The following is an 18,124-nucleotide window of genomic DNA, read 5'->3' on the forward strand; positions in this document are numbered from 1 at the left end:
GCCACAGGGACTCCCCCAGGGCAGCAGGGCAGGCTGGGGGCAGCCCCAGCCCAGGACATCAGGGACCTCTGTGGGGATGGGCTGAAGCCAGGCGAGGATGTCAGTCTGTGGGCAAGGGTCAGGCCTGGTGAGGGTAACCATGGCCAGATATAGTCCCAGGATGGCCAAGCAGGCCATGAGGACAGGGACAGGCCAAGGCTGGGCTGGGACATCAGCCCGGCTCGGCAGGGCCCATGTGCAGGCTGGGCAGAGCTGTGGGGAGTTGGTGACCAGCACATTGCTGCGGCATCACTGGGGCAGGGACTGACAGCCCTGAGGGGACTGAAATGGGGTCCTGGGCTGTGGGCAGGGTGTGGGAAGCCCCAGGGGGCTGGACGTGGACAGTTGCAGCTGGTGGTGTTTTCAGGGCCCGGACATGAACAAGCAGTAATGCTATGAAAACATGCAAATGGTTGTACAGCTGGTTTAGACCAAAAGTCCATTTAGCGTCCAAACATTTACAAGAATTTCCTGAACCAGCACCTCCGCCAGTGCCAGCCACAAGGATGCCTTTCATTTATGGATGCTGAAAGAAAAAAAAAACAAACACCCAGGCCAGAGTGTAATCCATTACTGACTGCCACTGCACATGGCATTTCCCATTTCTGAAGACACCAAAATTAAATTTGCAGGTTTTCATATCACTCCGTTCCAAACCGTGAATAACAACTTTGGAACCATCCAGATTCTCCCCATAAGTATCATGTTTAACTCTTCCTTCTTCACCAAAGCAGCAAGCTTCATGAAGATCACAGAATCAACCAGGTTGGAAGAGACCTCTGGGATCATCGAGTCCAACCATTGCCCTGACGCCACCATGTCAACTAGACCATGGCACTAAGTGCCATGTCCAGTCTTTTCTTAAACACATCCAGAGATGGTGACTCCACCACCTCCCTGGGCAGCCGGTTCCAATGTCTAATGACCCTTTCTGAGAAGAAATTCTTCCTAATATCCAACCTGAACCTCCCCTGGCAAAGCTTGAAGCTATGTCCTCTTGTCCTATCACTAGTTGCCTGGGAGAAGAGGCCAGCTCCCACTCCACTACAACCTCCCTTCAGGTAGTTGTAGACTGCAATAAGGTCACCTCCGAGCCTCCTCTTCTCCAGGCTAAAAGATCTATCAGAAGTGAAAGATCTATGCTCTTTCACTTCATTCAGCACGCAAAGACATCGGATAGCAGCTGGATGTGCAAGAGCCACTGAAGTTACAAAAATACATGGCTAAAACCCCATCACTATAGTATCTTATATTCAGTGTATGCAAAGCCAACTTTCAGTTTCCTCTATGAACAGCTGAAATTACTAACGGGGTGAACTGCAGCTTAGAAGTTAAACCGCAGGAAGGCTAAGGTAATCCTGACAGAAGGAGAGAGCATTTCCAACAGCATTTCCTCATTTCCTCTGTAACATTCTTAATGAATGAGAACATCTCTTCCCGGAATGGTAGGTTGGCCTGCAGCCATGAGAACCCTTTTGGCTTTGATTTATGAGCTCCATACCTTGAAAAAAAATGTAGCTAACATAAATATGCACTCAGAAAAACAAAGTCCTACAAATTAATGAACCTACTTCTCCTTCAGAAAATGACTTTTCTATTTATTAATCTTTAAATAGCTGGAAGTAAGCAAACACAATTAATGCTGTTTGGAAAAAAATATAAAACACTGTCACTTGCCAAGAAGAACAGATTAAGACATGCAACTTTTAAAGACAGAAATTACCAGTTGAAATGACAACTTTCATCCATAACACCAGACTTAACAGATTTTAAATTATACTGTAGAGGAGCACTAAGCAATAGACAATGCAAGCATACGTATGCCTGTGTATAAAGATGGCCACAAAACATTACGAGGCAGTACTTCTTCTATTACTTTGTGTCAGTTCAAATGTTAAGCAGAAAAGAAATTAAAAGCCGCTTCTACTTAACCCACTGCATTAATTAGATTCAAGTTGATTAATTTCTAAAACAGAAATAATGACTCACTATTTAGCAGTACAAGAAAAAAAACCACAACACTTTTAATGTGGTTTTCAGGTCAAGTTGTATGCATTCTTGTAGAAAGCCAGCAAGCCTCATTTGCGGCGTCAAGAGAAAAAGAATTAAAGAATTTTAAGTCAATCTTTATTAAAAATTAATAGGCCATAGTATTTTTAAATGTTAACATCTCATTTGTTCCAAGTTAAATCACAAGTGTGCATCTGTAATAATCACACCTTATCAATCACTGACTCATTGAATTATTTTAAAGGGATTATGTCAGCCCTCTTACTGTTACGCAAATGGCACCCCATTAAAACTCCAGTCTTCAGGACAACTTGGTTCAACATGTATTGTGCTTAATTCCAGATTAGAAATTAGTTTTGCAATTTTAACAATTACAAAGCTAAGATCATGTTAAAAGTTATCATTTAGGCTTTCTACAGTTATGTTCTCTTCTTGATAGGTTCACAAGGTGCCATGATGACGCGTTATAAGTTAGTGGCTACAGTTCCCAGCTAGAACACTGGACACTGAGCTGGGAACAAAGATGCACTCCTGAAATTATGTGCAGTTTCTTCAGAAACAAGACTTCTCATTTAAGTTAGACAAGAAAAAACTAATGCCATTGTCACTTTAAAGTTTTAAATCTGAAAAATTTATGAACTATTCTTACACAGTTTGTTTTGAGGTTTTCAAGCTTTTTGTCAAATTAGGACAGTTAAACTTTTGGTATTTAAATTAAAGCTAACACTTTAATATTACCACATAGGTGTCATTAAAATCAGAGTGGAGTCACCACTTCCATTTATAAATCAACCAACTGAAGAACCATTTTATTACTTTTGATACTTTGCTGACATGAAGAGATGCACATAAAACTGAACAACAGCTGATATTTAAATCTCCCATAATTCATATTGTATTTGCTTTGAATTAATAGGACATTTTTTTTCCCCACTGTATTTGCTAGTTCCAATTATGAAGTACCATTATTCACTTCATAAAGACATTTATATGTTACCATAATCAACACATATCTTAAGACTACAGGGAGGAACCCCCAAATAAAAATATCACCTCTACCCAGCAACGAAAAAAACTCCAGACAACTCTAGATGTTAGCAATCATACTTAAATCCTACACACCAGAAAAAAACCCACTGTTTGGAACAACAACAAAAAAATAACTGTAACAGATGAGCAAATAAAAGGCTTGGTTGCTTTAACACTATTTTTCAATACTATGCAAATTTACTTCACAAATCTACCATTTCAACTAATACCACTGACAAGGGGGGGAAAAAACAAACTGAGAAATAAATGTGTGAAAACAAAGCTGACCTATGTAATAGCCTCCAAGCACCTCCCTTCCATCAGATTTGGGCTTTCTTAGTTACATGTTCTCCATTGAAAACAAAACTTTATAGCCCCAATAATCTACAAAGAAATCCTTCTAATACTGAATGCTTTGATTAAAATATAGTTATTTTACATGAAAGCCAACCGTCGCAATTTTTGCCTGTACAAGTCAATTCACCAAATTACAAAATTTTCAATTTAAATATGTGCTAGCACGCAAAAAAGCTACCAAATTATCTTAAATGTAGAAATGCTAATTAGTATTTCTAAATTATGTCTGAGTAACTCCAGAAATATGCAAAATAGGCTTCTTAACAGACATTTTAATTAGTAAGAGCTATCATTCACTGGATGTCCAACCAAGACTTTTTACTGTCACGTGTGCTACCACAGAAATTAAAATTTACTGAATTGAAAAGGGAACGTTCATAAAGAGAATTATTTGTTGCCAGTGAAATCCCTTGTTAAAATCATGCAAAGGGTTGGGGTACACATACAGAAGAGTCTTTACTATTGCTGTAAAGCTATAGACCTTAAGAATCAAAAAGCTTTCAGATTTGGCTGTAAGTAACTTCTTTTTAATATTTCCAGAACTGTGGACCAAATTCTTTCAGATCCATTATGCCATTCAAAGAGGTCATAGTCCTCCCAGGCAAGAGTTACTGCCTCCATCGATCTCCTGGGAAGATTCTTACTGTACTTCTTGTACTTTCCAAAGTGTGCCAGGCTAGAATACGTGGTCTTTGTTAAACCATGTGATTTTGTTGGAAATGCCTGGAAAGCAACGAGTGGAGCGTCTTCCCACTAGATTTGAAAGGACTCTGAATTCTGGCAGAATCCTAGTAAAGGCACCTGATGACAGGAGGACAGGTTACAGCCTCCTTCACCAGCACGACTGCCCTTGGCATTCACTGTAGCTGTCGCCTCCCTGCAGCTTAAGTGTTTTAAGATACTGTTTAATGGGAAGGCGTAGTCTGGAAGATGACACGTAGTCAAAACAGTAATAAAGACAGGAAGGTGAAATTGCTGTTTGCCTTTGCATTCTAGTCCCTTCACACTGGTCCCTTCAAATTGGCTTCAGATTAATATAATGATATAGCAAAATACATTCAAAAACTGTTTCTACCACAGCCTGTATTTGACCTTTCCTCTCTAACATAAAGACACTCTTTTCAGAGGATAAATTACTGCTTGAGGAATTTTAATTCTTATTATTTTTTTACCTTTATATATGTATATAAACAGAAAATATTCATATTAAGTTTATTTTATAGGATCCCATCATGAAAAACAGAATGGTGTAATTTATTTTGAAATATTCTCCTTCCTTAGTGAAGGGGATGTGGTTCCACTCAAAACTCTGTACAAACATGATCGGGGAGGTGGGGGGAATCACACAGTGGCAGTTTATTACCCGTGGCAGCAAACATCAAAGAAAAAAACCTCTGGTTGTGAGCATACAGAATGTTACCCTCCTTAACAATTATGTACATATAGCAGGTGCTCATCAAATATATCTGTCAGTACATTTCTTTTCTGGGTGTCTAAGCTTCCTCAAGCACCGTATCAACAAAATCTCCTGCAAAACTACTAAATCCCATCTGCTACTGTGGATAGATAATAGCATACCTGCTCCCCCCTCCCCCAGGAATGCAGTGTGGAATAATTTTATTTTTAAAAAGAAGTGGAATGTGAATGAGTGGTAGAGTAGCATTGCTAAACATGACTATGAATACAAGGATGCCTGCTGCACACAGGTTATTACAGCTCTTACTTGATCTAGCTCTACAGAAGGCTCAGGGTGGGCATAGTGCCTCTGCCTGTTCACACCTGCTCTCTTCTCAGCTTTACCATAAGATTGAAGTCAAAGGATGTGCACAAAGCTCCTGCTCTCTCTGCTCAGGGCTCAGTATTTTCCCAGACAACAGAACATTCTCCTTTACTCATCGCAGGCGACAGGAGTAAAGACAGCTTCCCACTCATTTCGTTGTGACTCACCAGAGAGGAACAGGGAGAGAGAACAACCTCCTGCTCAGTCAATGAAATCTTTACAGGTAAGATATCTCATTAGAGAGTCCTATTTCAAAGAATAAATATACTCTCTATTTTATATGCCAAATCAGACAAAATAGATCTATGACATCCTTCCACTAAATTCTAAACAAATCAGCAGCGAATGTGCTGACATTTAAAACTAAGTGATCTTACAAGGCCTGGAGAAGCAAGTTGACAGGATCAGACTTCAATATCTTGGGCCAACCCAATACTAGGGGTGAGTCGATAAAAGAGGTATTGAATATATAAAGGCAAGCAAAGTATTTCTCTGCTGTTTTGGTCACAGTAACGTTAGCTAATCCACGTTACAAGCAGTACACAGAACACTCCCAGCAGAAGCGTGGCTTGGGCTGCTTCCACATTAAGACTGAACGATTATGCAACAACCACTTCTATGAACTACCCCTTCGACCCTCTTCCTTTCTTCCATCTTATTTTGTTGACTTGAATAACAGATTCTGTGCATGTACAATATGCACTGAAAATCACACAACGTATGAGTTGTATAGCATTTCATACAGAGGCCTAACTAAACCCTCTGAATCATCTTGCGATGCTTCACTGAATATAAAGGGGATGAAGGTTAATACCGTTATCCTTCCCTCAGCAAAATGACAGATGTACTAGCTTTAAGATGACATTTAAAGGATCAGTAAGCTTTCATTCCTTTCTCTTAGCCCATTTCAAAACGAAATTTCTATACACAAATACCCCAGAAGATGCAGTTCATTAAGGCTCTCGGAACTGAACCACAGGAATCACTTTTAATGGTAAAGTGTATTTCACTAGCTTGTGCCTATATTATGCATTCTACATACAGGTAAGAACTATGATCGGGTATAAGACTGAACATCTTATTTTATCTTCAGTATTTATTAAAATATTTTGAAAAACGTCTAACAGTTTGAGATCAGTATTGTCACTTGTTGTAGCGTATAAGAAGTGTGAGCACCATCAGCAAAAAATATGAGGTTTTTAACAGTTTAAAGTGATGCTGTTCTGGATTTAAATTGATACATACTTGATCTGATCGTTTTTCTATCTATTCACACAGATTTTACAAACATCTGGGTCATCTTCCCAAAGGGCCAGTCTTTCATTAACTTTGGCTTTTAGATTTGTACCAATATCCAGAAGTTTGTAAGGCTACAGACTAGAATCTTCTGACTGGTTTCTGTAGCATGACTAGAGAGATGGAGAAATAGTACTTTACAAATCTTCCCCAAGCGCTAATAATTGTACTCCTTTAAATATCTATTAAAAAGAATAGATACCAGAAGTGAACAGCAAGCAAAAAAAAGAGAAAAAAAAATCCCGATCTAGGGAACTCTAGTGCTTTTTCTGCTGTCAGTTCAAGGGTATGATTGTGATCTTTCAACCATTAACAAAAGAATCATGTTGCAGTACCTAAAGAGTTTGGGTGGAAAAAACGGAATTAAAGCAAAATGCCGCAGCTAAATATGCATCGGGAAAATATGCCCATTTACCAGACAGAAAAAGAGCTAGCAGTTCACTAGTTGTCTGAAAACAATATTCAGAGTAACTACTTCTAGCTAAGTATGAATGTTTACTATGTTGTAACCTACCAATTAGAATACCAAGGGCAAAACTTTACAGATTAATAACATGCTAAGTACAGAACCCAAGAGGAGAGAGGCTTTCAAACTTCCTTCAGGTTCCGCTTCCTCTGTTTGGTAACAACATGAGGCATAGAAGAGGGCATGAACTTTGATATGTTTTTTAATTTTTAGAGAAGAAAGTTTATCCAGGTGCCTGCCATGTTTCATGGTAAAGAAACCTACTAACTTACTGTACTTTTTGAGCATAACTTTCAGGAATAAATTATATTTAATACATTGCTCCTTAAGCAGCTTAAGTAGCTTAAGCATTTTTCGCCATTACACAGTTTTCATTGAACTTGTTCACTAGCTTTATGACGGGACACTTATTTCCAACCCAATCCACACTACGCAATGCCTTTCAAATATTGCTGGCAAAATCAATGAGATTACTTAAATACATAGTAAGAAGAAACTGTATCAGAAAAAAACAATTCTCAAAAATAAGAGAAAAGCACACACTGGTTTTTACCTGACTCATCATACAATTGCAGCTCTAATGTCAATCGTGCTGGCATGTCCCATTGCTAGGCCCCTAACAATTAATGGCAGCTTGTTCTAATCGCACATTAAAGATGCAGATTAAGCTGTATGCTAGAGAGCACTTGTTCATACAGCCTGTCCAGTACAGATGACTCTATGGCCCAACTTCTAAGTACCTTACACAGAACACCGGGACAGTCAGGTGCCTCAGAAAGAGAACATGCCACTGCCAAGGAGCACACTCACATATAGGAGAACCAACTGCAAATACTGAAGAAAGGAAATGTATCTCAAGTCCCACTCTTCTTTGGAAATCACATTTCTAACTCTGAGTCTTGTTAGAGAACACACTCCCCATTCAGCCTACTCCACAGTCTCAAAGCCAGAGCATTCTCCTGAAAGGTAGGTTTTTGAGGCCACTCAGACTTCAGGCAGTGAATCAAATCTCCCATTTTCTGATTGGGTGCTCGGAATAGCTAGGCTAGAAAACCACAAACAGGCATCAGAATGAATTAATCAAAAAGTTGTTGACTTAAAAAAAAAAATACTTCCACGGTATGAAAGCTTTCTATAAAAGAGTCAAAAACAAGCTTAGAAACCCTGTGCAACCAGGTGCTCAGACTTTCTGAAGAATACAAACCAAACTACATTTTAAACCCCTATCTACAGGCTTCACAGATCTCTTTTGCACTTCTCATTTTAGTGTCCTCCTTCAACTACGACTTAAAAAAAAAAAGGCATGGGGTGGGGTGGGGCAAAAAAATTTAAGGGAAACATGTAATGCATTTATCACTGAAAACATGTAAAAATAACATTGCAATGCAAGACACCTTGCTCCAAATATTACTCATTTTATTACAAGACAAATCAATACAGAGTCTCAAGACAGGTTAAAAATACAGGGACAAAATAAAGCTAAAAATCAAAAAGCCATCAAAAATCACGATACAAAATGAGATTAAAAAACAAACTAAGATGATATACCATTTAAGAATATAGAATTTTTTATTATAAACACAACATAGAGAATTAGCTTTTCAATGAGTTCTCATGTATTCAAAAGGAATGCAGAACCAAAGAAATAAGATGTTGGAAGCTACTAGAAGAAGAAAGTTTAGTACATGAAAATATACATGCATGATGAAATGTAACTGTGTAAAATTCTCTCTCAACAGATGAAGATATGAAAATGTCTTTTTTTCCCCCCTCATTTAAATCAGAAGCCTCTCCATTAGCAAATAAGAAAACAGAATAGTTGCTTCTTTATATTCCATAAATAAAGAGGTTACACAATGTCAAGTCTGCTAACTTTTTACATTGTAGTTATCAAAACATATCGACTTACAGAGGACTGCCACAGCTCCGGATTCAAACATGAGACATTCTTCTCTGTTTCTGGTTTCTACTATCACGCTGAATGGAAGCGGATCCAGCTTGTGATAGACACGGTATCCTTTACTGAAAGCCATTTTGCCTTTATCAGAGGCGGTCCTGTCCAACACAAGATGATGTTAGTGAAACCTTCTTGTGCTTCCAGATACCTTCTGCAGAGCCGGTCTGACTTGCACCCTTTCCTAGGGATTTTACACGTTTAACAAAAACAAACAACAAAAAAAGACCTGCTCACTCTTTCTACCTCATGAGACTTCTTTTATCTCATGTTCCAAAACAAATATAGGGAGTATCTAAAGACAACATAACAATGTTTCAAAAACACAATTACCCAGAGAAACACCTTTCAAAATAAAGGATTTATTTAACAGCTTCTCAGAGACAATAAGAATATCTTTCACAATACTTAATAAATAGCATTTCTTCTTTGGAAAAAAAAAAGAATGAAAGTAAGGTTCTCTAGCCACCATAAATAGGTAAGAGTGGCAACTATCTTAATCATAAACTAACACCAAATGCAGAGGACCAGAAGCCTGGGCACGCTTCAATTTTTAGATCTGTTTTACTGATTCTGACCTTGTACAAAAGGACAGTATATTTTAAACACTAAAGCTGTTAAGACGTTTTAAAAGATCACACAAAAACGCTAACCTATTTTGTTTTTCTTTTTTAAACGAAAGCAGGTTTTTGTTTGGGTTTAAACCCTCCCCTGCAGTGCCCGAGGACTGAAACATTGCAGTATTGTACTAGTGAAACTGCCCGTAAGCCACAGAGATAAGATCTTTCTTTAAAGCAATTAAAAACCCCAAACAATAAGAAACTATCAACAAACGCGAGAGCAGCCAGATTTTAAGGGCTTAAGCTCAGGGAACATAGTGCGAGAGAAGATTCTCACTTAAAGCCACGAGCAGGGTTTTCTGCCCCCTCCCTTCCCCTTCAGCTCAGTGTCCGTAACCTCCAGGGCGGTCAGGGACTTGACGCCGCCGGTACGGAACGTGCCGGCCCCCTCCCTCCAGCGCAGCCTCTGCGGGCGCAGCACCACCCGGGGAGCCGCGGCGCCGGTCCGGCCCTTCGCCCGAAGCCCCTCCCGTGCCGGGCAGGAGGAAAGGGGCCACCAAACAGCCGCGCGTTTGCCACCGCCCGGCCGAGGGGCAGCCCCGGAGCCGGCGCCGGGCCAGCAGATCCCCGCCCCGCTACCACCTGCCGCCCGGGGCAGGCGCGCACCGCCGCCCGCCACAGCCCGCTGCCGCCGGTACCCACGACGCTGACAGAGCCTCCATCTTGTCTGGCGCCAGCGGCGCCGCCGAGCCCCGCAACGGCGACAGCCGGGCCGGCTCCGCCGCGCACTGACAGGCGCCGAGCGCCCCCCGGTGCTGCCGCCCCCCCCCAACCGCCCTTCCGCAGCGGTACCAGCGCCTCCCTCACCGGCCGCGCCACCTGCCACCGACAGCCGCCCGCTCCGCTCCGTGCCGCGGGAGCCGGCGGGACCTCACTTCCGCCCCGGCCCCGCCGTCCCTTCCGCATTGCGCCTCCCGCCACCGGAAGTCGGTAGAGGGCGTGAGGGGGCGGTGGCGGGGCTGAGGGCGGCCCTAACCGCCCCGCGGGGAGAGGGAGGGTGGTTGACCGGCGGGAGGGGCTGGTGTACGGGCAGGGAGGTGTCGGCCCGCGGGAGCAGCGGCACCGGCCTGGGCGGAGGCTTTGCCGGACCCGGGCTCCTGCGAGCGGCACCGCTCGTGTAGGCCCTGTCAGGGGCACGCTGGGGCAGAGCATTGAGCGCCGGGCAAGCCCTGCTGTCCCGGTGGAGTTCAGCCTGAGGAAACCTGGGCCCTTGGGGAAAAGCAGGACGAGAGCCCTTAGGAGAAGTTCTCCTTTCGCGTTGTCTGGTGGCGGTGCTGGATGGCCGGCTTCAAAATTGGAAAACGTGCTACGGCTGCACGGCGAGGCTCTGTTAAAACACAGCCAGCCCCAGTCCCGGCTGTGTTTTTATTACAGGTGCAGCAGGGAGACAAATCTTAGGGAAAGGCTCCCGAATAGCAGCGCAAACTGGAAAACCTTGCTGTGCAAAATGGGCAATGGGCATTGAACTGTCAGTGCGGATGCTCGCCGGGTGCCTGGCGTCGGGGGGGAGCACTGAATCACGGCTAAAGCCTGACTCTTCCTGACAGGCTTCAAAAGTTCTCAGGACAGACCGTAAGCATCTCTTTGGAAATTTCCATTCAGCCTGGCAGGCTGTGAGTGGCGGAGGAGTACCGCTTCACAGGAGCTTTGCCGTGTTGTGTTGGTGATACATTGCAAGCTGCTGAGGAGACTACAGAAGGCAGGTTTGAGCGCTACGTGCTAAAATCAAGAGAGAAGTGGGCTTTGCTGCACTTCAGATAACGCTGGGGCCAGGACGGCAGTTTGAGTGGAGAGCTGAAGTAGAAAAGACAAAATCTGAAAAACTGCAGAAACTCTCTTCGCTGAGACTACAATTTGAACCAAAGCATATGCATAAGGGCAAGTGTGAGAAGCGTAGCTACCTCCTGAGGCAAGAGCTGGGCCATCTTTGGTTTTATATTGTAGCATTTCTTCCCACTACCTTCTCGTCCAAGATCAATTCCCGTTGCGAAGGGTAAAAATTAAAAACGGAAAGACCTTTTTTGTTTCTTACAAACCTTATATTGAAACACAAAAAGTTATGTTTCATTTATATTCCCTGAATAGCTCTGGTCTATTCTAAAGAAATAGTAGACTGTATACATAGTCTTTTGAGATTTAAACATGGTCTTATCCCACATACCTACCATAGTCTAAGTACCAGCTGAGTACACTTGGTGGGAGAGAACCCGGAGCAGATATTTATGATGTAAACTACAGTGTAAGAAATGCTTGTGTATTTTTAGCTGGCCAGCTTCCTATGCACATTGTGACGACCCCAGTGAAAATGCTCTATCGATAAATAAAAGTATGATATTTTAAAAGACTATTCAAGTATAAGTTTCATGGGGTTTAAAATTACTAGGATGCATAATTGCTAACAGCTTATTACAGCTTGTGCTCTTTCTCACTTGCTCATGGTGGATGCTCACATGTAATTGAACTATCATCTCTAGCATAGCATCAAAAAGAAACTAATGAAACTTTTTTACTGATGAGAATGTAAAAATAAAAGAATGACAATGTGGCTGCTGTGGAAGCAAAGCAAGTGTGTCCTGGTTTTATCCATGCATAAAGATCACTATCAGGGACAGCAATTTAAAGGTTGTTTTACAAAATACACTCAAGGCTAAAATGATATATACTTGTGTAAAAACAATTGATGTATAAAGTTTAATCACATTTTTTTCAACAAATAAAATAGATTCAGATGGCATGTGTGGTTGTTTTCTTATGAACGCATATATTTTGCCTCAGGGTAATACAATTTTTTTCTGATAGCTAATCATTATTATGCAGTTGAAAGTGGACTACATGATTTGGTTAGTGACTTTTCAAAACATCAGAGGAGTGCATCAGTTGAAAATGTAATTATAGAATCATCGAATCATAGAATGGTTTGGGTTGGAAGTGACCTCCGGAGATCATCTAGTCCAACCCCCTGCCATGGGCAGGGACACCTTCCACCAGACCAGGTTGCTCAAAGCCCCATCCAATCTGGCCTTGAACACTGCCAGGGAGGGGGCATCCACAACTTCTCTGGGCAACCTGTGCCAGTGTCTCACCACCCTCACAGGAAAGAATTTCTTCCTTATGTCCAATCTAAATCTACCTTTATTCAGTTTAAAACCGTTGCCCCTTGTCCTGTCACTACAGGCCTTGGTAAAAAGGTAAAAAGTCTCTCTCCATCTTTCTTACAAGGGCCTTTTATATATTGAAAGGCCACAATAAGGTCTCCCCAGGAGCCTTCTCTTCTCCAGACAGAACAGCCCCAACCCTCTCAGCCTGCCTTTATAGGAGAGGTGTTCCAGCCTTCGCAAATGGGAGGCCCCCATTTTTGTTGCCCTCCTCTGAACTCGTTCTAACAGGTCCATGTCTGTCTTGTGCTGGGAGCCCCAGAGCTGGACACAGTACTCCAGGTGGGGTGTCATGAGAGCGGAGCAGAGGGGCAGAATCATCTCCCTCCACCTGCTGGCCATGCTTCCTGTTATACGGCCCCAGATACAGCTGGCTTTCTGGGCTGCGAGCACGCATTGCTGGCTCATGTCCAGTTTTTCATCCGCCAGTATCAGTTTACATCAGCTGAGGATGTAGAAAATGTATTGCTGTCCAATAGTGGGAGGTTTAATAAAGCTATTATTAACTTCAGAAAATACTGCTGTTTACAAGCTAATGGAAAATGAGAATGAATATTTGATTCTAACTAATTGCCAATGTAATATATGGCATAATATAGCAAAGTGTATTACAAACAAAGTTTAATTTGTTCTTCAATTTTGTGTAATAAAAGGTTTTGGTAATTTTTCCCCACCTGCCAACTGAATTTCAGAATCTCACTAACTTTAAATATATGGAAATGTTGAGACATATGTCTGTACCTGGAGCTCAGGGAGCGGGGAGGAGGTAGAGGGTCTGGAATGAAGAAGTGAAGTTGAGCCTGGGATAAAGGAGTTGGGGGGGAGGTGTTGTGTTAATTGTCTTTGTTTCTCGGTATCCAAATCTATTGTAATTGGCAATAAATTAAATTCCCCAAGTCAAGTCTGTTTCCCATGATGGTAATTGTTAAGTGATCTCCTCATCTTTATCTTGATCCATGAGCTTTTTCATCCTATTTTCTCACCCTGTCCTGTTGAGGAGGGGAGGGAGAGAGCAGCTTCAGCAGCAGCAGCAGCAGCTTCGCCCACCCCACCCCTCCCCTTGGCAGCAGCAGCAGCCCAGGGCTGCCAGGCTCTGGCACGTGCACCTCTGGCAGCGAGGCCACCGACTGTTTTGCCCATCCCACTAAGTGTTCAAACCACCATTTTCTCAGGGCCATTGGCGGTGCTGTACATCGTTAAATTGGCACATCAACAGCAAATAAAGGAAAGCTTTGAAATTATATTTCGTTCGCCTATCCTTCCTAGCACTTACCATAGGGCTTACTCCTGCAGACTCCTACCGCTCATTAAATCTTTAAAGCTGAGGTTGCTCTATCCACCACTTGTTTGCAGATGCAGGTTCTCTGAACTGCTAGTTCCTTGAGGTAGTAACCATGTGTGCACATTATAATTTTAGTATCTTTATTTCAGTGAATGTCTTATCCTGATTGGAGCTTTGGGGTAAATTGGCAATAGGTAATTTAAGTGCAATACAATGATTTTAAGCCACACGTCCCCAGGGTGTGTGAGGCCCAGAGTCACGCAACCTCCATCCCACTGCATGTTTTCTGTTAGCTAGGTGTCACAAAAGTCTTAAGACAGTAAATAGACAATACTCAAGAACTTGTATGAAATCCAGGCTATGAAAATTTGTGCTTAAGCGTGTAAGAAAAATACTACTCCAAATCTTGGATACATCCATGCTTCACTCGAGGTCTCTGCTCTATGAAAACATTTAACTATGCACTTAAAGCACAGAAGTAACGTAAGTGGAGCCAATGGGCCAGTTCATATATTTGAACAAAACTATATGCTTAAGTCATTGTTTGGAGCAGAGCCTTAAATTGCAGGCTGTATTATTAAGTTTGTCTCCCTGCAATTATTTTATCCCCATTCATTTATTTCTGCATATTTGGGGCAAGAGTTTTAGTTATATACAAAAATTAAGTACTCTTGAACAAAAAATCCTACATTATTTCATGGTGCAGACAGACTAATTCAACTAACAATTGCGAGGCTACCAAAGTTTTGCATTTGGAGTACCACATGCAGGGCAAAACCGCTCAACTCTGATCCATCCTGTTGGTTGCGTGCGAGTTTCTCAAAAAACCACAGCCATCCTCCCTCCTTGCAACAACCATTTTTGAAGCCTCCTCAGAGTTCTCTTTTTTGTTCATGCCACTACTAACTCTTACAGGGATGGTGCGCTTGTGACTTCACAGGTGAAGCTTAATGGTCAGATCACAGGTGTTGTTATTTCCTTTTAGAGCACTGATCACAGGACATTTAATTTTCACTGGGCAGCTAATAAACCTAAGATGACAGGGATACTGCTTTTAAGCACCACCACGCAGAAGAGGACAGTTCAGCCTGTTAAAACAAACCTTACCAAGTCGTTCTGCCAAAGCTGTACACTACATCAAAACTGCAGGTGCAGATCCCCTCCCCGGGTGTATGTATTTAGGGTCCTTTCTAAAAAAAAAGTGCCTTTTTTGTAGAGTAACTTTGGGAGAACTGAAAGCAGAACCACTGATGAGGAAACTTTCGCAGAAAATGAGATGTCTCTGAAAGGAGGAGAAAGTGGAATCATGTGGCTCCCTGTATCTGCACATTTTTTCCTCAGACTTCTCCATTTCACATTTCAGATTTCATTTTGTCTTCCTTTATAGTAAAGAGCAAGGTTTTCCCTTTGCTGTTGGTGACCTTTAGGGTAAAGGTAATTCTGTAATAACTGTAATCATACATAACTGTATAATAAAATAATAATTAAATAACTGCAACAATTCTGTAATAGACTATCCTGTTCATAAAAATGTCAATGACTGACAATTTTACATGCAATTTTTTCTTACATTTTCTACATCTTTCCTTTTCCTAAACAACGCTAACTACTAAAGAGGTTATCAGACTTTCTCAAGAGTCCCTGTAGAGTTCTGAGCAGAAATAAGTTTGCCATGTCACTCAATGTTTTACTACCTTCTTACATGGGATTTCATCATCACCTAGGACTGTCAGTCTCATAACATGTTATAACTATTTGTTCATTTTGATAGTGAACAGTGAGACACACATGGTAAACCATGGGAGAATAATGTTACCACAGGTGTCCTCGGATTATACCTCAACCAAGCAGCAGTTGTGTAACATTGTTTAAAGATCATTACATAAAGTATGACCACTTCGCTACTAGCATTTAATTTGCATCAATAAATGAGATACAGGTGAAGTGGTAGAAGTGAAAGTGGTTACTTTGTTTATAAATAAAATTGGGTAACTATTTACATGAAGTCTTTATGTGCTTATACAATTCTAACCATTTATACATAGGAAAGGCGCCACATTGCCCAAAATGAGAAGTTAGATTACTTATCGCCCATAAAAGTACTTTGCTGCAAGTTTCTTCATGTTATTGTTCTCCAAACGTGACATTGTTTGGCGACAGGAAGGAGAAACTCCTCAAGCGTGCAAGGGCTTAGACACCATAGCCACATGGCGTCATTGTAGTAGAGGGAGGACAGGGTAAGTGTAATACGAATAGCTGGTCTTCAGCAGCAGTTAATTAGGAAAATGACTACAGGCTATGTTGAAAACAGATTTTCTGTAGCTATAATTTATAATGAGGTTACAAGGAAGGTCCTCTCTTCATTCCCTCCCTTGCAGTCCTAGTCACAATCCGAATTGGAGCAAAATGTCTGTATTTTTAATGATAAACACCTTGAGCTTTGCTGCTCTATTAGTCTGGAGCTCCATTAGTAGTGTGCGCATCTACTGGAACTGCAGTTACAAACCTGCATTTAAGTTTAGTAGTTATATATGGATATATATACACTATTAGAAGAAAAGCAAAGTTTGAGATGATAGCCAATGGCTTGAACCTCTAGCTTTTCTCCTCCCTGAACTACAGCCAGGGAGAGAGTGAGGGAGTGACTCATTACAAGTGTTCTTCCCAGAAAGGCAGTAGAGAGCATGAATAAACATGATTTCCAAAACAACTCCAGTCGCTGTTTTATTAGCCCAGCCCAGCACACCACCACCACCACAGGGAGAGCAAGACTGAAGTGGGCTTCCAGAGCAGATGGATTACTGTTGACCACCTTTTGTGAATGGGCGACCTTTTTCAACAGAGGCAACTGGCACCAAAAGAGAATAGTTGACTCTAGCCCTTTCCCCGCACTCTCTAGCTTTATCATCCCTAGTGTTTGAAAAATTTCGCAATGAAAATCCAAACTCTGACACCACCTGGTCAAGTACTTTCCTTATTTTCCAGTGTTGAAATCTTTGAATTTGCCACCCTGCAGCTTCGGTATTAGGTAGCAGTCAAAATTCTGGATGTAGAAAAACCAGTGGAAAACTCTGGCATTTGAGGCTGTTACTCAGTGATTCTGACTGAATTTGACAGTTCACAATGTGCACTTATGTGAATATATTCAGAGAGGACAGGCTTCTAAATTTTTGCAACTGTTTCAGTAATTTCAGCTGAAGGAATTCTATTGTCTAAAACATCCAAATAGAAATAAAGTACATTTTCACCCCTGCAGTAATATTAGCTATTTGCATTCATTTGCAAACAGTAACACTAACTATCCAGTTGGACAACCAACCTAACTTAGCAGCACAGGGCTTAGAACTGCTTGAGCGTATTCTATTCTGTCCACAGAATATACCTGCCCGCCCCCATATATAATCACAGACGTAAGGGCAGCAGCTATCCTGAATACCCGCAGTAGTTTTGTTGTACCATAAACGCCTGTGTTGCAGACTTTATTCTAAAGCCAGGAAGTTACCCTTCACTGAGCTGTATACTGCAGTAGCTAGACTAGAAGGGGTACCCAAACTAGACTGTGCAAAAGCTGTCGGAACTATGCATCCTCACCCCTGGAGATCCTGTGACTAGAAGGCAGGCATGAGTTAAGATGCAGAAAAGTCTCTGTACAGTACTGTTCCTCATTAAAAAAAAAAAATCTCATTTTGCATGTTTTTTGATTGCCCCCTCCCTTCTCCCTCCCTCAACCAAACATTCTACAACTTTGAATCTCTCTGATGATTAAGTCACTTGAGTATAAACAAATACTCTTTTAGAAACGTTGGTAGCATGGATTATGTGTATCCTCTTCAGTCTAACAAGATACTAAAATCAGTAAGATTTTAAGCACAGAAAAAGTCAAATCTGTCACTATTAAATCATGTAACTACCAGCACAATAATATTTTGAAATATCTTAACTACTCTTTATGTAGGTATATGAATTCCAGTGTTTATCCTATTGCTTTTTCAAAGTAAAGACACTTTTGTTCACTCCAAAAATCCACCTTCTAACGATTTTTTCTTTCTTACATGTTGAAAGTCAGCCAGCACACGTACCATTTCCTTTACCACCTTTCTAAAGGAATAAAGCTTACCAAGTTGCACTGCAACAGC

General features: G+C 41.5%; 1 protein-coding gene across 7 annotated transcripts in view; it reads right to left on the reverse strand.

The window, feature by feature from the left end:
* Nucleotides 1–10,439, reverse strand: part of SYNJ1 (synaptojanin 1) — a 65,564-nt gene extending 55,125 nt beyond the window's left edge. For all 7 annotated transcript variants that reach the window (XM_068395603.1, XM_068395602.1, XM_068395601.1 and 4 more), the window contains exons 1-2: nucleotides 10,359–10,439; nucleotides 8,887–9,032 (exon numbers count right to left, since the gene is read on the reverse strand). In XM_068395603.1, the coding sequence (XP_068251704.1) occupies nucleotides 8,887–9,010 (124 nt within the window). In that variant the 5' untranslated portion in view covers nucleotides 9,011–9,032; nucleotides 10,359–10,439. The remainder of the gene's footprint in view (nucleotides 1–8,886; nucleotides 9,033–10,358) is intronic.
* Between the last annotated feature and the right edge of the window lie 7,685 nt (nucleotides 10,440–18,124).

The sequence above is a fragment of the Nyctibius grandis genome, chromosome 2 (genome assembly GCF_013368605.1).
Source record: "Nyctibius grandis isolate bNycGra1 chromosome 2, bNycGra1.pri, whole genome shotgun sequence".
NCBI lineage: Eukaryota > Metazoa > Chordata > Aves > Nyctibiiformes > Nyctibiidae > Nyctibius > Nyctibius grandis.